The sequence below is a fragment of the Ambystoma mexicanum genome, chromosome 9 (assembly GCF_040938575.1).
Source record: "Ambystoma mexicanum isolate Mex_15411 chromosome 9, UKY_AmexF1_1, whole genome shotgun sequence".
NCBI classification, from domain to species: Eukaryota; Metazoa; Chordata; class Amphibia; order Caudata; family Ambystomatidae; genus Ambystoma; species Ambystoma mexicanum.
Genome location: NC_090931.1, coordinates 333,413,017 through 333,437,626, shown reverse-complemented (window position 1 = coordinate 333,437,626; position 24,610 = coordinate 333,413,017). Strand labels below are relative to the sequence as shown.

The 24,610-nt window shown below is 46.7% G+C and overlaps 1 protein-coding gene across 1 annotated transcript in view; it reads right to left on the bottom strand.

Moving 5' to 3' along the window:
* Positions 1–24,610, bottom strand: part of NCF1 (neutrophil cytosolic factor 1) — a 184,807-nt gene that overhangs the window by 147,084 nt on the left and 13,113 nt on the right. The window contains exons 2-3 of the mRNA XM_069614750.1: positions 16,757–16,837; positions 15,040–15,115 (exon numbers count right to left, since the gene is read on the bottom strand). Of these exons, the coding sequence (XP_069470851.1) occupies positions 15,040–15,115; positions 16,757–16,837 (157 nt within the window). The remainder of the gene's footprint in view (positions 1–15,039; positions 15,116–16,756; positions 16,838–24,610) is intronic.

The window sequence follows — 24,610 nt, the reverse complement described above, 5'->3', positions numbered from 1 at the left end:
ATTTAAGATTATTCAAATCAGATATTAAGAACAATTCAGTACTGCTAGTTGGACAAAATATGTTGTGAAATGAACCAACAAAGTTATCTTCTAGGAAGTACAGACATCACTCATCACTCGCTAAAGAAATTTGGTTGGAAAGCAAATGATGGAGGTCAGTCTATACTTACTCAAATGGCTGATTCCAAAGAAAGGTTTTGGAGAAGCGGGAGACCAAGTGATGCTTGAACAGAACAGGGAAACAATCAGAATCTAACGAGATATCAATAACATAATGTGGTGCTGTAGTGGGGAGTAGTCCTTGTTGAATAATGTGGTTGCACTTTCAGTTTCTCAAATGTTTCAATTAAAAAGAGAACTCTTCTCCTAGACACCTAACGTTCCTGGAAACCACAACAATCGCATATGCTATTTATAACATCTGGCCATTGTTTCATCTCTGACATTCCTTACAAAACCCACATGACACCTGTGCATAAGAATCAAAATTGGTGAGGTTGTCGGAAGCGGCTGGCCAACATTGCGTCCGTTCTGTACTCTGTTCAGTGCGACGTTCCAGTGCAGCTTGACGATCCTCTCAGCTGCTGTCAGGTTCTCCTCGGGTCCCTTCCTCTAATGCTGCCGGTGAGAGCTGCCGACAGACTTTGAAGCGCGCATGGGTGGCTAGCGTGTGTGATCTCGCAGCCTCCCGCTCTCAGCGGGGTTGTGAGCTGGAGCAAGCCAGGGTTTATGCGACCTTGTACGGTGCCTGGTGCCCGGCACTTGGAAGGCTTCACCTTGGCTACTTGGTGGAGTGACACGAGAGGCTAAAGTGGTATATATGCACACTTAGCCCTCTCTAAGGTTGGAGTGAGTGTATGGAAGTGTGGGCAGTAACTATTGGTCTAGGTCTCCCACCACGAATGGCGGTCTGTTACAAATGGGCAGTTTCCGGTGGATCTGGTGGCCTGGTGAATATTGGTAAACTTATCCCAGTTACAGCTGCCCTTATTTTTTAGGGTGAGATATAGAACACCAAAGGATGTCATTCTTTGTTGGGATCTGCAAATGAATACGTCCCCGGTGTGGAGCGACTCTCTGGTTGGAAAGGATTGGGGGTAGAGAGTGGGGTTTCCCGTCTGCCAATCCAAGTCAGCTTTCTAAGGCCGGTGGAGCGGTGTGGCTGGCCCTTGGGGTGATACGCCTCCCACCCCCCGTAGTGACTTCCTGTTTGCCTAACCTAAACCATGAGACAGTGCCGATGCTGCTCTGCAACGGCGTAACTAAATTTACAAAGCGGCCCAGGAGTGCCAGTAGAAGCCGGTAGCCTGTAAAAGACGCCACTCACTCAAAGAGAGGGAAAAAGGATGCCGCAGTCAGTAAGGCTGATCCCGTAAACCAGCCCAAAATTACGGGTTTCCTTTTGCCTCCACTACTTAGACCTCTGAACGACATCCATGAACGGACATTGTCCCAAACTGTTGAATCTTCTGGAATTCCAGACCCTATATATATGCAGCATTCATTTTCGATTGACAAGGATGGGTCTTTGCTAAACCTCGTCATGAACTTTAAACGGAAATCCCTTGGACACAGCTCTTACAAAGAAGGATTCATAGCTCGGTTAATTGGCAGCTATTAACCTTATCTTTATCTCCATTATAATGTATGCCCCCACGGGTGCCTCAGACTGCTTTCCGCGCAAAGCAATGGGGGGCCCCCTACCATCATACTGAAATGGGCACCCACACATCTTCAGCCGGGCCTGCTGGTACTGATTTGGTGAAGAGTTACATCACCCTTGACGCCAGCCATCCTCGCGAGAAGAGGCGTAGCTGGAATAAGTCCTGCCCGCCGCCCCAGGCACCCAGGGGGTTTGTTGCGCATTGGGCAACCGGCTCTGTCCTAAGCATTCATTGCAAAACCTCCGAACAGCAGCATCCGAGCGGATGTTCAACGCCTTCCCTTTTTTTCGTCATTTCCCCTTTTGTAATTATCGGGAAAAGAAAACGTTTGAGGTGATCGGATGTGCAGAGCCTTCAACGCACGCATCCACAATGTGGAATCTTGGCATTCTGTATTTGGGAACCTTAGTGTGTCTATTTTTGTGTTACATTTTTCATCACTGAATGGAAACCGCCCAATGCAAATGAATGGCAAGTATAAACCTTGCCTGTGCAGAGCACCAGGCTGGCATCCTTCGGGTTGCATTTGTCTCCGCCATTTGAACAAGGACTACATTGTATTGTTTCGTGGCGAGAGAAGCGTCTTTCTAATTCTGGGGAGTACGCTCCCTCCCGTGGGAGGTGAAATGCGTCGCTGGGGTGGGCTCGCTAGGGAGCCAGCCATTAGCAGACCATCATGTTTAGAAATGGCGGGAGCAGCGTTCCAGCCGGGAAACACAGCGGCAAATCATTCCCAAAGAATGGGGGTTTGCCATTATAAAACGCTTCTGTGAATTAGGCCCACTTGTAGAAACAAAAGCGCTCACTGCAGAACTGTGTGGCTAACCTGCAGGTCGCAGGTTCGAATCTGGGCAGCGCCGACTCAACCCTTCATCCTTTCGGGGATGACACCAACCACTGCCATTTCTTGTGCTGAGCGTTATAAAAACTATGGCATCAGATGTGAGATAAACACGAGCTGATTATCATTGATGTTATTAGTTGACGATGGAATTCACGTCTGCTGTCTCGAGCTTCTATTTCTACTTTCAACCGTGCTGTTATTATTGACAGATGGAATGTATGTTTCCAAAGTAACACATGCCAGTGTAGCAGATCTTGCGCCCCGTCTGGTTCTACTTTCAATTTTGTTGCCCTTTAAACTACACTAGCAGGTAGTGGTAAAAGTGTGCGCTTGCAATCGAGGGAGGATGGGGGGGTGGGTGGATGACTGGATGGCTGGGTGACTGGCTGGCTGGCTGGCTGGGTAGATGGATGGATGGCTGGCTGGCTGGCTGGCTGGCTGGCTGGCTGGCTGGCTGGCTGGCTGGATGGATGGATGAATGGATGGATGGATGGCTGGCTGGATGGCTGGGTGGGTGGATAGATGGATGGCTGGGTGGATGGCTGGCTGGGTGGGTAGATGGCTGGCTGGGTGGGTGGATGGCTGGGTGGGTGGGTGTATAGATGGAGGGCTGGGTGGATGGATGGCTGTTGGGCTGGCTGGATGGGTGGGTGGCTGGCTGGATGGTTGGCTGGATGGCTGGGTGAATAGATGGATGGCTGGGTGGATGGCTGGCTGGGTGGGTGTATAGATGGGTGGATGGCTGGCTGAGTGGGTGGATGGCTGGGTAGATGGATGGCTGGCTCGATGGGTGGGTGGCTGGGTGGGTGTATAGATGGACGGCTGGCTGGGTGGGTGGATGGCTGGGTAGATGGATGGCTGGCTCGAATGGTGGGTGGATGGGTGGCTGGGTGGGTGTATAGCTGGATGGCTGGGTGGATGGCTGGGTGGATGGATGGCTGGCTGGCTGAATATATGGATGGCTGGGTGGGTGGATGGATGGCTGGGTAGATGGGTGGCTGGCTGGGTGGAAAGATAGATGGATGGGTGGCTGGGTGGCTGGCTGGCTGGGATGGATGCAGAAACATGCTTTCATTCATGGAATGTCATCGTGCTGTGGCCGCCACTTCCTAAGTAGCATGTATGTTTTGTTTGAAATGAAAGTAAGTATTAGAAAAGCAAAAGTAAAGGAAGAATAAGATACTGCTGATATGATAACAAATATTAGATCTTAATTTATGTTTATTATATTATATTGTATCATTTTGTTATGTGAAAAGTTTTTTTTAAAACTATATTAAATAAAATAAAATAAATAAATAAGATATTTAGTCAAACGGGCATAATACGAGTACCTAAAACAGCTCCGTTGTTTTGCAAAAAGCTATGGCTAGAATCATTCTAACCAGCAGAGCATGGGATTAGGTTACTGACGGGTACCGTGACAGCCAATCTTTCAGGCCCTTCTGCCCAGCATGGCCCCAGGGGAAGGAGCCCAGCCTTTTGAGATCAGAAAAGCATGAAATCAGTGGGGAAGGATGGCTTGTGGCTACCTTGGCTCACCTAAAGCTGTCTAGATAGCTCATTGTGTTCAGTGCTTGTCTCTGAATCAGCTCTTCAGCCTTCTGAGCATGATAAACTGAATGGCACTATTCTGGGTAACAGGACCACCTTATGTTATAGCATTTAGAAACAGGAGGAATCAGGCAGGAAGCACTATACAAAAATGTCACATTAATATCATTGTTGTTATTCACGCTTCCCTGTTTCCATGCGCCCTCGACTGTGTATGAAAGAGGGTCGCAAAGTAATCCTGCTGTGTTTTTAAAACGATTCTCCTTCGATAATTCTTTAGTCATCAGCATGGCATGCGTTTTTGGACTTCCCCATGTTAATTTTTTTTTGTAAATCAGGCTAAAAATGTGGCAGACGTTGGAGACTGTTCTTATTACTTCCTGGCTCTAAATAACCTGCAGAACTAATTCCACGGTCTGCTGCTCGGCAATAACCGCACGGAAACGCAGCTGGCTGCGCTCGGCACCGTGCAGGCGCGCGCACACGCGCAAGAAGAAAGAAATGAAACTACGCGCCTCGAGCGCCTGAAACTTTCACTACCGGAGCCATGCCAAGGCGCCCTCTGTCCTTCAACAGCAGTCCTGCAAGTGCGAGAACAGGTGCAGCGGGGATATGTTTTTTAAAATTCTTATTTTAATTGTATTTGCATCTTGAAACTGTGCTATTATGCAAAAGAGTTGTGGTGATGTAGGTTGACTTTAAAGAAAGTAGAAAACTCACATAAGGCTTGTTTTTGCATGAATGATTTGAGAAAACAGCCTAGAGTCAGTTATGCAACATTTAATCTATGTTAAAAAAACAAAAAACACAATGTAAACTATGATTCAACAAAACATGGAAAGTAGGACGACATGAATAGGCGCCTAAATACCTATCACTGGCATTTCACACCTTCAAGTGCGTAGCATTGCCACTTGCCACCTTCAAATACCTAGTGCTGGCACCTGACATGTTCAAGTGCCAAGCGCTGGCACCTGACACCTTCAAATACCTAGCGGTGGCACCTGACACCTTCAAGTGCCTAGCACTGGCAAATGACACCTTCAATTGCCTAGCACTGGCACCGGACACCTCTAAATACCTAGCACTGACACCTTCAAGTGCCTATCACTGGCACCGGACACCTCTAAATACCTAGCACTGACACCTTCAAGTGCCTATCACCGGCACCTGACATCTTCAAGTGCCTAGCACTGGTACCTGACACCTTCAAATACCTAGTGCTGGCACCTGACACCTCCAAGTGCCTAGCGCTGGCACCGGACACCTTTAAATAATACCTAGTACTGACACCTTTAAGTGCCTAGAACAGGCACCGGACACCTTCAAGTGCCAAGCACTGGTACCTGACACCTTCAAATACCAAGCGCTGGCACGTGAAATCTTCAAATACCTAGCGATGGCACCAGACCCCTTCAAGTGCCTAGCACTGGCAAATGACACCTTCAATTGCCTAGCACTGGCACCTGACACCTTCAAGTGCCAAGCACTGGCACCGGACACCTCTAAATACCTAGCACTGACACCTTCAAGTGCCTATCACCAGCACCTGACACCTTCAAGTGCCAAGCACTGGCACCTGACACCTTCAAGTGCCAAGCACTGGCACCTGACACATTCAAATACCTAGCGCTGGCACCTGACACCTTCAAGTGCCTAGCGCTGGCACCTGACACCTTCAAGTGCCAAGCACTGGCACCTGACACCTTCAAGTGCCAAGCACTGGCACCTGACACATTCAAATACCTAGCGCTGGCACCTGACACCTTCAAGTGCCAAGCACTGGCACCTGACACATTCAAATACCTAGCACTGGCACCTGACACCTTTAAATAATACCTAGCACTGACACCTTCAAGTGCCTAGAACAGGCACCGGACACCTTCAAGTGCCAAGCACTGGTACCTGACACCTTCAAATACCAAGCGCTGGAACCTGACACCTTCAAATACCTAGCAGTGGCACCTGACACCTTCAAGTGCCTAGCAGTGGCAAATGACACCTTCAATTGCCTAGCACTGGCACCGGACACATCTAAATACCTAGCACTGACACCTTCAAGTGCCTAGCATTGGGACTTGCCACCATCAAATACCTAGCGCTGGCACCTGACACCTTCAAATACCTAGTGCTGGCACCTGACACCTTCAAGTGCCAAGCACTGGCACCTGACACATTCAAATACCTAGCGCTGGCACCTGAGACCTTCAAGTGCCTAGCGCTGGCACATGACCCCTTCAAGTGCCTAGCGCTGGCACCTGACCCCTTCAAGTGCCTAGCACTGGCACCTGACACCTTCAAGTGCCTAGCGCTGGCACCTGACACCTTCAAGTGCATAGAACAGGCACCGGACACATTTAAATAATACCTAGCACTGACACCTTCAAGTGCCTAGAACAGGCACCTGACACCTTCAAGTGCCAAGCACTGGTACCTGACACCTTCAAATACCTAGCGCTGGCACCTGACACCTTCAAGTGCCAAGCACTGGCACCAGACACCTTCAAATACCTAGCGGTGGCACCTGACACCTTCAAGTGCCTAGCACTGGCACCGGACACCTTTAAATAATACCTAGCACAGACACCTTCAAGTGCCTAGAACAGGCACCGGACACCTTCAAGTGCCAAGCACTGGTACCTGACACCTTCAAATACCAAGCGCTGGCACCTGACACCTTGAAGCGCCTAGCGCTGGCACCTGACACCTTCAAGTACCTAGCACTGGCACTGGACACTTTTAAATAATGCCTAGCACTGACACCTTCAAGTGCCTAGAACAGGCACCGGACACCTTCAAGTGCCAAGCACTGGTACCTGACACCTTCAAATACCAAGCGCTGGCACCTGACACCTTCAAATACCTAGCAGTGGCACCTGACACCTTCAATTGCCTAGCACTGGCACCGGACACATCTAAATACCTAGCACTGACACCTTCAAGTGCCTATCACCGGCACCTAACACCTTCAAGTGCCTAGCATTGGGACTTGCCACCTTCAAATACCTAGCGCTGGCACCTGATACCTTCAAGTGCCAAGCACTGGCACCAGACACCTTCAAATACCTAGCGGTGGCACCTGACACCTTCAAGTGCCTAGCACTGGCAGCGGACACCTCTAAATCCAGCCATGCGAAACAAGATCAGCTCTCTCCAAGCCAAAATTCTGAACACCAAACTAGTGCTCCCCACCCCCCCTCTCCCCCCAACCTCCCCCTCTCCTCACCTACAGAGGCCCCCCTACCTTCTCATTCAAAACCATTCAGGAGAAAGACATGATCAACATCATGAAAAACATCAAACCCTCCAATTGCAAAGGAGACCCTTGCCCCGCTTCCATCATCAAAGACTGCGCTGACACCCTTGCTCCTTTCCTAACAGCCTTCGTCAATGCCTCCTTCACCACAGGGAAAGTCCCCTCATGCCTCAAGGAAGCTTGGGTCCGACCTCTCATAAAAAAACCTACACTTGACCCCACCTCCCCTAATAACTACCGCCCCATCACCACAGTCCCATTCCTCCTCATGATTCTAGACAAGGCAGCCTACCTGCAGGTCCAGCACTTCCTCGAAGAGCACAACCTCCTAGGACTGAGACAATCCGGCTTTCATCCTAGGCATGGGACAGAGACCGCCCTACTCGACCTCAAAAACCAAATGGATGACGCAAGGGACCAAGGCAAACCTGTCCTGCTCCTCCTCCTCGATCTCTCTGCAGCTTTCGATCTTGTAGATCACGACATCCTTTGCCATCATCTCACCTCCACAGCCAACTTCTCCCAAGAAGCCACCACATGGATCACCTCCTTCCTCCAAGGTAGGACCATGCAGGTCTTCTCTGACCTAGCCACTGCGTCACCCACCATCATGCTATGTGGTGGGCCCCAAGGCTCCTGCCTTTCCCCCACCCTATATAACATCTTTACCCGCCCCCTCTTCCTTATCCTTGATGCCATGGGCATCTCTTACACCAACTACGCTGACGACACTCAGATCCTTCTCACATTAACAGGTGACTATGACACTGACTGCGCAACTCTCAACAACATATATAACACAATCCAAATGTGGATGGCCATCAACGGCCTCTGCCTTAACTCCGACAAAACTGAGCTCCTACTCTTAGGATCCACTGACACCCTCAAGAAACTTGACGTCCAGTTTAGCCACTTTACCATTGACTCAGAATTCCAGTATTGGACACAGTAAAAACGCTAGGCGTCTATCTAGATTCCAACTTATCTATGACCAGACAAGTAAACGCAATCGCCTCCTCTGCGGCTTACCATGCAAAACTCCTCAACGCAATCAGGCCTTTTCTGCCAAAAGCCACTTGCACCAACATAGCCAGAGCCATAACTGGTTCCCGGCTAGACTACTGTAATGTTCTCTTCCTAGGGACCTCTAACAAAAACCTAGAGAAGCTGCAAATAATACAGAACAGCACCCTGCGTGCTGCACAAGGCATTGCCAAGAGAGAGCACATCACTGCTGCCAGAAAAGCGTCCCATTGGCTCCCCATAAAGGAAAGGATTTTATTCAAAGCGTTAGGCATCACCCACAAATGCGTCCACCTCTCAGCCCCAGCGTACCTATCCCAGAGAATCCACCCAGCCGCCTCCACAAGACCCACCAGGACACCCTATGCCAGTATGCTCTCCGTACCCAGGGTAAAAAGAGCTAGAGCAGGTGGTACCAGCTTCCCCTACCTTGCTGCTTTACATTGGAACACCCTTCCCACCTCTCTGCGAGCTGAACCCTCATTAACTGCTCTCCGCAAAACCATGAAAACTACCTTGTTCACCTAACCAACCCCACATGTTTAAACTCTCATGACTAACATGTATGATGTGCTATGGTGTATGATGTATTATGGTGTATTATACTCCCTATTGCTTAACACAGGATCCTGCCTTACCGTAACCCAAGGCACAACCTGCACCTGTACCAGTAACTAAGTTCCCTTACAAGTAACAGCGCCACAATGCCCTTGGGCTGTCTGCGCGCTATATAAGTGTAATAAATAAATAAAATAAATAAATACCTAGCACTGACACCTTCAAGTGCCTATCACCGGCTCCTGACACCTTCAAGTGCCTAGCATTGGCACTTGCCAACTTCAAATACCTAGCGCTGGCACCTGACACCTTCAAATACCTAGTGCTGGCACCTGACACCTCCAAGTGCCAAGAACTGGCACCTGGCACCTTCAAGTACCTAGCACTGGCACCGGACACCTTTAAATAATACCTAGCACTGACACCTTCAAGTGTCTAGAACAGGCACCTGACACCTTCAAGTGCCTAGCACTGGTACCTGACACCTTCAAATACCTAGCGCTGGCACCTGACACCTTCAAGCGCCTAGCACTGATATCTGACACCTGCTGTCCTTGGTGTGGCAAGTTGTTATACGGTCCAATTGTACCGTTAATAACTACTACAGCAACCCCCTGGAGAGAGTGCTACTGCTGTTATTCAACTGCTATGTTTAATAATCAAAGTTATTGACACATAAAAAATGTTATTTGAAATTACCAAGACATTTACAGATATCGCCTGCACACGTTTCGACATGTAAGGATTGAATACACCTACTATGACACTATATAATACAGTTGTTCTCCTATATCTTGTCACATTGGTTAAACTGGGGTCACACGTCTCCATGTCTTCATCAGGGCATGGCTGTTGGTATGTTTATGTGTGCGACATGAAGATAGATACAATTATTTCATTTTGTTATTATTCTTTGCTTGGCTGGATAACAGGCTCATCGATATGAAGAGAGGGTTTTATTTGAAACCGTGAAAGGGTTGATTCTATTCAGTGCCCGTTATCTGCTGCCTGCAAATTACTCGTCCACAGAGCTGCCGGGGGTTGAATTATGCCACTAGTCACTGAGCAAATATATCAATAGGGAAACATAAAACAAGTATCCTAATCTAGAGGTCAGTGGAGAGAGAGAGCGCCGTTGGGGGCATTTAACATGGCCCAGAACGTGGGCGTTGCTTTGGGGTTTTGGAGAATGACATGCCAACACAAGGTATGCAGCACGATTACAATTTGTGAGAAAGGAAAAACTGTGCATTCTTTGTGAGCATTTGGACCCGCAGCCAAAGGAACTAGATAAAATATCCAAGCTATAAACAAGTTTAATGTCCCATTCCCTTCTAAATCAGCTTAGAACATGTAGTGGTGTTTTTGACTGCAATTCCCATGATCCCTCACCATTGGCTATGGTAGCTAGGGCTGATGGAAGTTGTAGTGCAGAACATCAGGATTTGATTTTATTTTATTTTATTTATAAAGCGCAAAAAACCAGGCCCAGGGGCAACCGGGCGCATACTCTTAAACATGTTACAAAAAGCAGTAGTTACAGAAGTTACAAAAATATACAGCATATATACATGTACATACTCTTGAACATGTTACAAAGAGCAGTAGTTACAGTGAGTTACAAAAATATACAGCATATATACATGTACCGAAGGGTACCATTAACAGTGTATAATACAGGGACAGAGCAGAGAGAAAATGTATATTCAGTTCTGTACCCCACATGGAGTCTGGACTGTGTCAGGTCTCATGAGTCTTGGGAGAGCAGCCATGTTTTAGCATTGTTCTTGAAGGAGTGGAATGATGGTTCAATTCTGATAGGTGTGGGCAAGGTGTTCCAGAGTTTGGAGGCCAGGACGGGGAAGCTCACCCCACCAGCTTTTTGGAGTTTGCATCTAGGCACGATGAGGCTGTGAGTTTGGGCTGCTCTGGTAGGTCGAGTGGAGGTGTGGCGTGAGAAGCGAGTGGACAGGTAAGGTGGGCCGTTGTTGTTCAGACATTTGTGAGTCAGAGCTAGGGTTTTCAGGGCAATTCTCTGTTTTACCGGGAGCCAGCGTAAGTCCAATCTGACGGAGGAGATATGAGAGCGTCTCGGGATGTTTAAGGCTGCCCTTAAGGCATTATTTTGTACAGTTTGCAATTTATTAAGGTTAGACTGACTGGTCCCTAGGTAGAGAGCACTACAGTAGTCGATTTTGGCCATAACAAGAGTTCTGGCGAGTGTGATACAGTTGGTGGAGTTTAGGAAGGGTCTACAGGCAGTGATAAGTTTGCAGGTATAGGCCGAAGCTGACCTAACTGCATTTATTTGCCTGTTCAGAGAAAGCGAGGAGTCAAGATAGACCCCTAGCGTCTTAGTATCTTTGGAGACTTTAATGTCATTGCCGTCAATAATGAAGGACTTGTAGGTTTGGTCTAGTTTGTTGAGCCGATGATTTGATCCTAAAAGTAAGAGCTCAGTCTTATCATCGTTAAGGCAAAGTTCGTGCTGTGCCATCCAGGCCTGGATGACCAAGTAAACATCGTTAAGGGCTTTGGTGTCAGCTGTGTAGTCTCCTGTGATAGGGATGAGTATCTGGGTGTCGTCCGCGTAGTTAGTGTAGGAGACACCCAGATAGTCAAGCACATCGAAGAGGGGCTTGGTGAATACATTATACAACGTAGGGGATACACACGAGCCTTGAGGAATGCCACAGTGAATGGGGGAGGGATCCGCTGATGCCAGCGGTGAGAAGACCCTCATGGATCTATTGCTCAGGAATGAGTGGATCCAGGCATTGGCAGAGTCGGAGAAGTGGGCTGCGGATTTGAGATGCTGGCAGAGTATTTGGTGGTTGACCAGATCAAAAGCCGCGGAGAGATCGAGGAGAAGGAGAAGAGCTAGCTTCCCATTGTCCTTCAGTGACTCCATCTGAGTTTTCAAGTCGATCAGAGCTGACTCCGTGCCATGTTTAGGGCGGAACCCTGATTGTCTTAAGCCCAGGAGATTGTTTAGTTCGAGGTAATCCTGAATCTGCAGGTAGGCTGCGCGGTCCAGGATCTTGAGCAGGAATGGGACTGTAGTGATAGGTCTGAAGTTAGTTGGGAAATTAGGGTCAAGGGAGGGTTTTTTGAGGAGTGGGATAACCCATGCATCCTTTAGGAGAGCCAAAGGTTGCAGACCTCTAGCATAGCATGTCATGAGAGCCCCTTGTCACTTTTGGCTTGTGTAGATCTACGGGGGACAGTATCAAAATGTAAGCCAATCGGAACATGCTAAGCAACAAACAAAAAACATATCATTCAAACATACAGATAATGTTAATTAAGCAATAAGCCCCGAGCAGGGGCGGAGTTACCACTTCAGGTAATGCCCCAGTACCTATAGTTACAGGCCTGAGTGAAGCAAGGGCCTCAACGAAGGCCTTGGGGCATTACCTGGAGTGGCAATGCCCCCCCTGCAAGGGGCTTATTGCTTGCTATTAGTACCCAGCCCGTAAAACTGCAGTACTAAAAGCATTTTTTTTCTATTTCAAAATGCTGCATCTCGGAACAGAAAAAAAAAAGAAAAAAATGCCCACCTGGGAAGGGAAAACAAAGTCGGTTTTCCCTTTCCATGGAGTCCATTGAAAATAATAAAAAAGTAAACAAACAAATGGCCACCATGGAAATGGAGAAGGGACTAAATATAGTCTCTTCTCCCTTTCCATAGTGGCCATTCGAAAAAAAAAGAAAACCAAAAAAATGCCTGCAATGGAAAGGAGAGAAGGGACAGCTTGTTGCCCCTTCTTCCTTTCCATTGCAGCCTGTCACAGATCGGGAGAGGACGCGCTGGAGACAGAAGTGTTTCGAGCGCATTTGCTCCTGAAAAGCAGGTAAGTGTGGTGTGGAAGGAGGGAAGGGAAATGAGGGGAAGGGTGGAGAGGGTGGGGGGGGGGTTAGAAGACTTACCTCATTCCCCGGCGAGGGGAGATGGCAGCCGCCAGCCCTGAGGAGGCTCAGGTTGGCGGGATTAACATCTGTTAATGCCCACATTCTGAGCCTCCCCATTGGCTGGGAGGCCGCAACACCCACCTCGCCTGGTACTAATAACCAGTAAGATGCTCAGCAAGTTAAGCGCTTGCAACAGTTATCTGCCTCTAACCTGCAGTCGCAGCTTCAAACCCTGGTAAGGCACAGTCAGCCCTTTATACTTGTGAGGTTGATATATTGAGCACCATTACATTGGGTAACAATAACAGCTATTATTACAGTGCTTGGAGGGAGGGATACAACATTAAACGCTACATAAAAACTGATATTATCATTGCTACTACTTAGAGAAGATCCTCACACAGGAAAAACATCAGAGATTGTTGAAAAGCTCTAAGATGTCTTCCTTTGGGTGCCACAACTCCATTTAAAGTGGCACTGCCTTCGCTTGTGCTATTGTTCTGAACGGATGCTTGAGGTGAAGCAATAGAAGTTGGTGTCCCACAGGGAAGCTATGCAGTTGTGCATGTCCTGCATGTGCATTCTGAATCTCTAGCTCCAGAGTATTTACTTTCTCTCTGTACGTGTTACTAAAGAAGTCAAATTAAATTGCATAATCCTAACCAAATTCATTAGCAGTCGCCCAGAAGAGGAAGAGGACATGTCTGGCAGATCTGAGCATGGCAAGACATTTGCTGTACTTGGCCAACATGTTTGCAAAGGAAAAGCCATTATATCTTTAGCAAAAACACAAGCGCAGAAAGACCAGTCTTGTGAGCATGCTCAGAAGCAACATGCTAAAGTTTCTGGGGATACCAGGTTGGGAACCGTGGAAATATCTTTGGTTTCTAGGGCTGTTTTATTAGCCTTAGAAAAATATCATGATACCGTCGAAACGTACTTTCTTCTGCTGAATGAATGCTGAGCTTAAAACAGTCCTTGAAAAGGTTAATATACTGACCTCTGAGAAAACGTACTCACTGCCGTATACTCTATCTGCATCTTTGCACTATCCTCAACATGGAGTATGTTTTCAAAATGCCTGCAGGTTTGAAAATCATATACAAATACCTCAAAGCCGTCCTGAATGTGCTCAGCATGTAGACATGATATTTTAAAGGTTGAATTGGCACAGCCGTAGGACCTGTGGGCTGCAACGCCACAGTCATAAAATGAAAGCCTTCCCATGACGTTGCCTCCACCACCTCTTATGTATGTTCCAATTCATCCTGTAAAACCCGCACATCTGCTAGTTTTGAAGGTCAAAAGAGGGACATTTTGGGTTTAAAAGAGGGGCATGTTCTACTCCTGATTAAAAAAAACATTGAACAGAAATGTTTCTGCATGAAAATTCATTAGAAAAAATGTAGGTTTTAAAAGAGTGGCATTCGTTTAGACGATATGTACAGGGTTTTAAATTGCCAGGAGCTGGGAGCTATTTAGCTCTCGGTTATAGCCAAGGGGAGCCTGACTAGCTTGAAACCAACAGCTACCGGGAGCTACTCTTGACTCCCCAGTCAAGTGGTGCCATACACACAGAACTATGTGATATTAAGTAGGTAGATTTGGGAAAATGTTCAAAGGTGAATAAGGAACATACCAAAGGGACATTTAAAGGATATTCACCCTCATCACGAGTTGTGCGGTATCCAGGCTGGGATACCGCCCAACTGTATTTACGTTACCGCCCACCCGTCTGGTTCTATTAGCACCGGATCAATGGTTGGGCAGTAATGGGTATTCCCCATTGGACTCAATGGGGAATTTTCAGTGCAATTACCGCCTGCGGTATTACCGTGTAGTAATTGTGCCAAAAAAGTGGCTTTTTTCCTGCACATTTACCTGAGCTTACAGCTGGCAGTAAATGCTGCCATACTCGTGCGTGCAGCGGTAATAGTGTTACTGTCGCATTTAAGGGCTACCGCCCAACTCGTGATGAGGCTCATTGTATAATATTTAATGGGCAACAAGTTACATTTTGTATCTTGCACGTGTGTTAGATTTGCTGAGTGCTATGGAATGGCTCCTGGTTCCCCGGAGGTAGCTCCTGCCTAACTGGTGATGCAGATACCGAGGAGCCGCTATTTGCTCCTGGTCAACAAATCCTAATTTCGATCCCTGATGTATATGTTGACCTGGCAATGCACTCACTGTTGCCTAGAAAAAGTTATTTGCCGAAAGCCGCTTACCAGGCAGATGAGGGATGATTCTGTTCTCTGCACTGATCTCTCCAGACTCAATTGGAAACATCTCTTTCAAGGTTTTCTGGTGCAAGAAACAGACAGGCTGGGTTAATTACAGGCGGAATACATAATTCAGATCAAATCAAAAGGATAATGTACATCGGGAGGTTTTTGCAGTGATAGTCTGGAATGGGAGTCTGGCTGGAAGGAAGGGCTGCGAGCTGCAATGCACAATGCAGAAACGTTAGTCTTCTGTCTAGCGCAGGGATCTACAGTTCTCCTGATGTTTCGGACCATGATTCCCCAATCCCTCACCATTGACCATGCTGGCTAGGGATGATGTGAGTTGTAGTCATGAACATCCGGAGAGCCAAAGGTTGCAGATCCCAAACCGGACACAAGTGTTCAGTGGGGGAGACCACGGAAGCCTTCTAGCTGGGGTCTGAAAATCTGTGGCTCCACAGATTTTTCAAACCACAGCTCCCATGATTACTCATCATTGACTATGCTGGCTTGGGTTGATAGAATTAATAGTCCAAAATATTTGGACAACCGAGGGTTGCAGTCAACTGCGCTAGGGAGAGTAATGTTTTATTTTTTTCAGGTGCCCCAAAATTTCACTTCTAATATTCAACAGGCTGATGTTGGAGACAACCCTGTGATCAGATTGGGTTCTTGAAACTATCATCTGGCACCTTTCAGTGAAGTGGGTTTAAATTAGATGCCATTCGTGGGTCCAATCCATGCAAAAATATGCACACATCAATCATTGGATTCAACAGTGCCCCTAATTTCCTCCAGATCGAAGGTCTATCAGAACCTCCTTTGTGTTATTTGCACAAAGCTTCATGTCAGGTGAAGACCATGAGCAAGACTGGGCATGCATGGGCCAGGAGCTGCCGTGTTCTACTCTGATGCTGCCCAATTCATTGGCGCAGGGAAGAACTGTGGTCCGGTGACTACCTTGAGGAGCCATACAACCTACTCTTGGTCTCCTCCCTTGACCATATGAAGTGATTCTACACAAATCAATGTAAAACCTTGGGTGCCACAGTCGCTTTTCAGAAAACCTTTGGAGTGCTTAGAAACAGGTGAGCAGGTAAACCTTAGCATGAAGCAGCATACGAAATGTAGGTCACATCCCATAATAGGATTCGAGAGCCCTTGCAACATGTTGATAAACATTTGATTTAGCGCTAATCTTGTGTTGATCTTATGATATCTGTCAATTTCAATCCCCCGAAAAACTGAACTTCAACCTTTGTCAGTATCTCACAACTGCTAAGTAAAGCATCCTGCAGGGGGGTTGCTCCAGCCATGGTTCCATTCTCGGTTTATAGTGAAAGGTTTGAATACAAAAGGATAGAATGCAATAGTTTCGAATCAAAAGGACCACACAAAAAATTTCGAATGCATGTATTTTTTTTTTTTTTGGGGGGGGGGTCCCCCGACACCCCTGTTTTTTGGGGGGAAAACTAGTATTTTTTCCTATACGAAGGCAAAAAAATAAAAACATTTAAAAAAAGGCATTCACATTTTTTTTTCCGGTCCTTTTGATTCGAAACTATTGCAGTTCGAAACAATGTATTCAACCCTTTGACTGGACACCTCCATTCTCATGTAGAGTATTCTATTAGAGGCACTAACCTTTACTCAATAAATGCAATACAAAAACAACTTCACTATGAATGAAGCATTGGAACTGAGGTCTAGGTTCACTTACATGAAATTCATAAATCTCTGTGAACTTCCTATAAACCACCTTTTCTGTTAGATCTTGCCATTTAACCAGGAACATGTACACCTAAAAAAAAGAGCACATGCAAGTAAGAACAAGGTGACAAATAAACTGTTATTGCTTTGCAGATGAGTTGTACATTAATGCGGTATCCCCCTACCCAGCGCCAGCAAATGTTTCTGAGTGGTGTATGATGGTTTGCGCACTACGGGACTGATTCGCAAATTGAAAGCAAAACTTAAATGTGTAATTTACACATGAGAAAACTGTACCAAATTCACAAAAGGAACAAGAAGTGGAAATCACGCAATACATTATTTATTTATAACTTATATATTGCAGCCACTGACCCAGACAGAGCAGTATGTCAGCCGAATCGGGAATCTAATGGTGCTATTAGTTAAACAGAAGGGTCTTCAGTCCCTATTGTGAATATGGAACATTGTGAACCAGCTGCATTTCACTCATCTGGAAATAGTGAAACTAAAGTGAGTGTGAGTGCTGCTTTCTTCTTTTGAACCCTTCCCATTTGTGAATGCAGTCAACAGCACCAGTCACATGTGGGCATTGTGCTCTTACATAAGCTGCATGCTGGATCCATGGCCTAAACTCTTCCTAGTGGTCAAGCTTTCTGTTGGTTGTTAACCAATGGCGCAGGACCCCAGAGACGCCCTCAGTTAGGGACATTGCTGTTGTGGTGCCTGTGACGAAATGCCACCTGCGCTGGTGTGCAGGCACAAGACTTTTTGGTATTTGTTAATGCAAGATGATGCTGGTTTTCTCACCTAGAAAGTGAGCACTGCCAACCAGGCTTCACTTTCCAAATGCTCCATGTCAAAAAGCATAGCGCACATGTGATCTCTCTGCTGGACATTGTCTACTGTCACACCAGCAGCTGCCATGTAGTTTGACAAACGTGGCAATTACAAGTAACGTGCAATCCGGTAAACGGCCTGCTGGAACAAAACTGATTTCAACAGTCTTGGACTGCCTTTAATTGTGATCACCTATGAGTCAAATTGCACATAACTGTGCAACCTCAAGGTCTGGTGGAAAATTATTTGGTAAATATATATATATAAAGCTATATCCGGTTTAATATAGAGGCCTATGGGGGTACACAGTTATACATTGCCAAATGTATCTGATGTCATTGTATTATGTATGAACTGCTTTCTAGTGACTCATATACCTGACAGCCTTTTCTGTGTTACTGTCTGGGGCTAGAGATTCACCGATAAAAGTTGTTAGGTCCAACTTTAGAGTCCTTTTGTTATCTGCTGGGAAGGCATTACACTTTTCCTGGGGAACTGGATACACCCCCAGGGGTAAGGTGGGAAGCAGTGTATCAAGGGCAGTTCTGACAGCTCAATTTGAAAGTCACTCCAGTGGGTAATTACTACTAGAGTCTCTTTAATCCTGGCAGTCATGGTGGGGCGGGGGGGGGGGGGTCCAGAGTAGCTTAGGAGTGGAACTGTCCAAAGAAGACTGTCTCACCATCTTGAACATGCTTACGCCACACTTACTTCCTGCGCTCCTCCCACCTTCCTGTAGACGAGACACTCTGGGAGCTTACTTCAGAGAGCAAAAACTCTAGCTACAGCATCTGAGAGTGTCCCCATATGGCTTTAAATGGACCAATACGCTCTGGCAAAATGACTACATACGGGAGTCAGACCCCCTCCTTTAATTGAATCATTGTTGTACTCAAGAAGAACAAAGATTTCACTGGAACTTTATTGGGATAAAGTCCCCTGCCACTATGGGTGAAGATAAGGACTTCAAAGGAAGGAACAATACCTTCCTCTCAGTCACCCCAGGGGGTCATTTGGAGTGCCCTGCTGCTGGACAAGGCCGGCCCGTTGCTGAGGCACTACTACCCAGGACTCTCCCCCTCCTGGAAGTCACACACCTGTAAATGTTCTCAGGATGCTTCCTGGCTAGGAAGAACAGACGAAGAAGAAATTACTGTATTCTCTGAGACCCTGAACGTGGTCCCACAGCAACCCAGATCAAAAGGGGCAGCCTTGGGAGATGTGTCCCACTTCAAACTACTTTCAAGAGAATTCAACATCTCTGAAGTTGTTTTAGAGCCGCAGCAAGAACCAACAGAGCTGCCTTTCCCGGTCTACATTTTTCAAACCGTTTTGATCGATTGACTCAACATAACCGACCTGTTTTCCTCTTCTTCAAGCTGAAAAGCCATTGCCATCGTCGACCCACACCACGTCGTTGGACCCAGTCAAGCTGCTTCACTGCTACATGTGAATCACCGCTTTGAGAAACATTCAAGCCATCGACCCGAGAGGATCTGCACATAGCCCGTTTCCCTTTCTTTCAAGCCAAGCCAAGCCAATGGCCACTTGTTTAAGGGCTCTGTATCTGCCTCTGGTGGAACCAGCTTGGCCACCCACTTCACCTCGTGGAAAGCGCCCGGGAGCCTGGCTCAGCACTCTCAACCCCCAAAAAGATCTGAAGGTATACATACTGGTTCTGTCCACTTATTCTGCTTTTGAGGGCCCTAGTGACAATATTTTTTTAATACCTAGTGACCATATGTTTTTAAGAAACATGCATTTGAACCTGAACTTCACACCAAACAAAAGTGCCTACATACCAATTGCCTACATACCCCTGTCTTCATACCCAGTGTTCCCTTTTAATCCAAAAGTCTGCAAATTATGTGTATTACTTTAAAAGGGTGGGGTGTTCGTATTTTGATAGGGTGCTTGTATTTTTGTTTAATTAAAGACTCTTTTTTTTATCGAATCTTGGACATGTTTTTATCACAGTACTGTTGTGGTTTGGAATGCTATCTTGCTGGCTCACACCTTCTTAGAGGAGTATATGCTGTCCTAGCCTGTGCTACAGTAAGAGGGAAAGCAATTATTTAATTCATGATGTGCCAGCGTCAGCGTTTTGATTGAGATCACTGCTGGCATAGTAGTGCTATGGGCCTGAGTAAAGCTTAGACCGCGCTACTCACCCAGAGATCGAAGCGAGCAGGAGCGAAGTACCTCTACTTTTATTTTTTACTGCTAACAATTCCCCTGCTTTTATACAACCACTTCCAGCATTCTGGAATGGTGTTCTTTTTTAAGTTAAAGGGTACCTCTTCATTTTACCACCCTATGGAAGTTACAGCCAAACAGAAATCTGTTTCAATTGTATTTGTTTATTTTATTTATTGGGCATTTGTATGGCACCTATACACAGGTGTTTCCAGGCGCCACAAGACAAGGTAGTGGGTGGGAGGGGGGACATGGGAATCAAAAATTAAAACAAAAAAACGGTTATATTGGCCTTGTGACAATCCTAATGTGCAAGGGCATGAAAAGGTGGTAAGTGCATGGGATGGGGCTGAGGAGGAAGTGCAGGAGTGGGGTGTCCCCAAGGCTGGACATGGAGGACTAGTTGGGCTAATCCAGGAAAGGGGGGCCTAAGGGCAAGTGCTGGCAAAGGATGCTGGAAGGACTGGTAGTGGGTGGTCTGGTCCCTGTATCACTCTGGAGTTAGCAGGGGGGGGGGGTGAGGGAAGGAAGAGGAGAAAAGGAAAGTCTTGAGAAGTTTACGGAACTTAAGAGGATCTGGCTCAAGTGTGAGGTGGGGAGGGAAGCCACTACATAGGGAGGAGCCAGTCACGGAAAGGGATCTACCTCCCACTCTCTGCTTGGAGAATCGTTTGATCTGCAGAGCGTTGGAGCCAGAAGACGGGAGGACTCTGGCCGGGAGGTGTTTGGGGAGGGAAAGCTGGATGTAAAGAGGCTTTACATTCATGAACATTTACGAAGCCTGCATGGCATCTGATCCTAGATGGAATCTATCTGGCTTCATTTTAACTATCAGAAGATGGAGAGGGTCCTGCTAACACTAAGGAATTATCCCTCCTGAGACTCCATCACCCCCTGATTTGTGGAAAACCTGTCAAGTTGTTGTCTCAGGTTAAATGCTCATATGATACAGTTGATATTTCCATGGGATTTGCACCTTCAATGCCACAGGACAGGTGTGCAGTTATAGTAGAGGTCTTAGTGATTAGTCACTTGGGCTACCAGAAGGCACTCATGTAGGATACTTGGGGACCACAGACTATTTGTTCAATAGTCTGACCAGAGGAGATGAAAGATGTTCATTCTTGAGATCAAGGCTTCCTAACAAATTGTAACAAATTGTCAAAATCTATTCTTGACACCGCATATTTGTCTAGTGGCAGGCCTCTGTTGCGGCAGCTGCTCTTTAGCTAGGTCTTAGATATGGGTTCCAGTAGAGCCAAGATCAAAGAACAGAGGCAATTGATTTTACAAAGACTACATATAAATGCTCCAACTGACTGACCACCTGAGAGGAATTGATTAAAAAACAATACAGAGGACGTCATTAAAAAACAATACAAGGACGTCATTGTGTCTGTTCCACCCACTTGCTACCAACCTGGCCCATGAAAAACCCCTTGAAACACGTGTTGCAACTTGCTCCTGAGTGCGCCCCACTGGTAGGACCAGAGTAGACACCTGAAGCGCATTCTAAAGTTATCACCATCTTGGTAATGCACTAATTTGTCTGCACTTCCTCTCAGTGGAATCTCAGACGCTAAATCCACACGCGCCCAGCCTTAAACAAATGCATCCCCTCCTCCTTTACCGCCTTTCCGTACCTAACGTCTCCTGTGTACTTCCTGCTCCCACTTGCTCCAATTCCATCAAAACCCAACGCCTTCATCTTTACACCACAGAGCAAGACATTCTGAAATGGGCATGATACGTGATATCCATTTGGACAAGCCTCAGTGATGGGCGACCACTATGCTGGTGACGGGGGATGTATAAACGCATCGGACATTCTGTCAGTTCCTCTTCAGACATGTTGAACACGTTTCCCATTTGGGGGGGTCCTCATTGTTCAACCCCATTTACATCTACAACTTCCATATTGATCAATTACTACTTCTCAGGGTCTCTGTGCCAGCATCGCCCATAGTGCCCATCTATCTGAGGGAGTTTCAGTTGTGCTCTTAATTTATTTTTAAATTTGTTTATTGTTACAGTCATATCATCATATCAGAATTGCATTCAGTTCAGTATGCAGCATAGGCTTATTTTTTAATATCAGGAATTACAGTGGATGATCAGCGTCATGTACTACGCCTCAGCAATACGTTTTGGAGGTCACAAGACATGGCATTGGCGAGGCAAATCAGATGTCTGAAGAAGGCACTTAAAAATACAGACTTGCTTATGCAACCATATGTTGCGCCAAGAAGAACACACAGGGTCAGAGCGGGGTCTCAGAAAATGTGATCTATCTCTCATGGACGGGACTCGAAAAGACCCAGAACCACACAGCACGGGCTAGAGATTCATATCTGAGCCAGGAAGCAGTTGTGCATTCAATTGTGCGCCTACTTTTTAGAATATGCGTCATTCGGGGACTTGCCATGATCTGCCCACGTACTTACATTATTCCCAGGTCTTTTGAAGCTTGGGTGGGAAGAGAAAATGCTTTCACAGCTAGAGAGCTCTCCACTCTTTCTTCTTTTAGTGCACACCCTGTTGTCCTCCGGCCCCAGGGAGCATACACGCAACAGAACTATGTGTTGGCTGTACACCGTAGCAGTGTGTTACTGTGTATGCAGAAGGATGCACACAGCTTGAAATTTTTGCAATAGCTTGGTAAATCTCCTGCACACACTGGCAGTTGGTGGCTATGCGTGTGACATCCGGATCTGGCACAACTCATGGCCTGTCCGTTTTTGCCGCATTTTTCAATGCGGTGCTAGCCCCCCATATTCTCCATCAAAAATGTAGCTCTCCCCGCCACTGCCCAGTGGATTACATGGAATGCTAAATAGAGAGGGGGGCTCTCATTGTGGGCGACACCTAAGTATGTGTGTTTTTAGGCCACGCCCCCCTAACAAGAGTTCACCCCTCTCCCCCTCAGCAATGGGGGCAGTGGGGCTGGTGAAAGCAGGAGCGCCCTCCAGCCCTTCTCCTGATTCGGAGTACAGAGTGATCTGGCAGCCGTGTAGCCGAAGCCATGGTTCCACTAGCTGTCTGCAGATGTCAGTACTCCCGAAGTGCTGATATCCGCAGGCAGCCCGTCCAGCTGTGCAGCGCTTCTGCTACACGGTTGCCTAAGGTGTCGGCATGGCTGGGGTTAGTCGGTGTGGTCCCCGGCAGGGCCCCGTCTCGGTAGCCTTTTCTGGAGACTGCCGGACCTTGGCCCCGACTACCACCGGCCCACTTAAAACCCTGCCCTCCCGCCAAAAAAGTGCTGCAAAAAACAGGCGTTCACCAAATGCTGTGAAACGCCCGCAACGAGGTGGGTGGGGTTCGTACAGTATACAACAGTCTGCCCCAGGTTCGATTCCAGATTCTGATGCAATAACTGTATGCCACTTGGAAGAGTTTTCTCATTTCATCGATTTGATTTGATTTTTAGATTTATATTGTGCAAATCCCAAAGCAACCAAGCGGCAAGCCACATCTAGGCACAGATTTGAACGATAAATGAATAGCATACAGTGGAGCTCTTCGTGTTACATTTCACTCAAATAGATATGTTTTAAGCTGTGTTCTGAACAGGGCCAGTGATTCAATTCTGCACAGGTGAACCGGCAACTCATTCCAGGCCCGAGGGTCGGCTGCTGAGAACCTTCTTTCTCCCCAACGGAGAGATTTCATTACTTTTACCATGTCCCTTCTCACAGAGCCAACTTTCTTGCATCCCAAATACACAAAAAAGGATCTGATTTTAAATGGTTTAAGAAAATTGGGTGAGTGCCCTCTTTTTTGTTTGCGGGGGCCTGACTCTTGACGGTAATGAGAGTTCAACAGAAAAAGAGATGAGTCAAGGCTACCACCCCTTACACGCACAGGTAGTAATAACAACCTCCAGGGGCCTAAGGTGTGTTTCCCTCAGCCATTCGTGATCAAACTCATAAATTACAATGCTGTTAAAACAAAGTTTATTCTGAATTAACAATGTAGCCACATTAAAAAACAATATAGTATAGGAGAAATATCAAGAAACACATGACTGAAGTTGTCATTCACAACCCAAAAACATGTAATTCTAGAAGGCTGTGGTTAGTAGTTAAAAAATTGATTTTATGTGCTGCAAACAATGACAGCACATTTCATCTGTCTGATTTTAAATGTGCAGAAATGAGGCACACCCTCCTGTGCCTGCTGGGAGCGCATGCAGGTGGGTGCGCAGGTCTTTCCTGACCATGCCATTCATTTTTAGTGAAGTGTGACAGCTGCGGTTTAAATGGAACAGGACAGAAATGCTGGTTTTTTCCCCCTGTTTTAGAGAGACAACCCTGTAAAGGCCCATCTCTTTGATATGCGCCCTCCACCAACCACGTGGTCCCAACATTAATGTATGCAAGGGGACTGACCAGCACATCTTTGCACTACTGTCCAGCCCCCTCCTGAACTGCTCAGGTCAGCTTTGATTATAAGGTGACCTGCGCCCTTCTACAACGAGCGCGAATAAAACATAAATTCGATCTTTGCACTTTACTCTTTTGTGCTCATTTTTGGAAATCTGACCCATATAGAGTGAGGCAGAGAGAGACAGACTGGGAGAGGCAGGCAGAGAGAGAAAGAAAAGGCAGAGAGCAATCACTGGATTGTCATAAGATTCTGGAGGGGTACAGCTAGTAGTTGTTATTCTGCCCCTCCTTACACTTAATCACTTCTTCTTAAAATTAAATGTAAGGCTCCCAGTTTTATGATATTTATTTTTCCAACATTTTCCGTCTACATCTTTTGTCATTTTTTCTGTATTTATCCATATTTTAATGTGTTCGCTAAAGAAAATCATTTGCAACTAGTG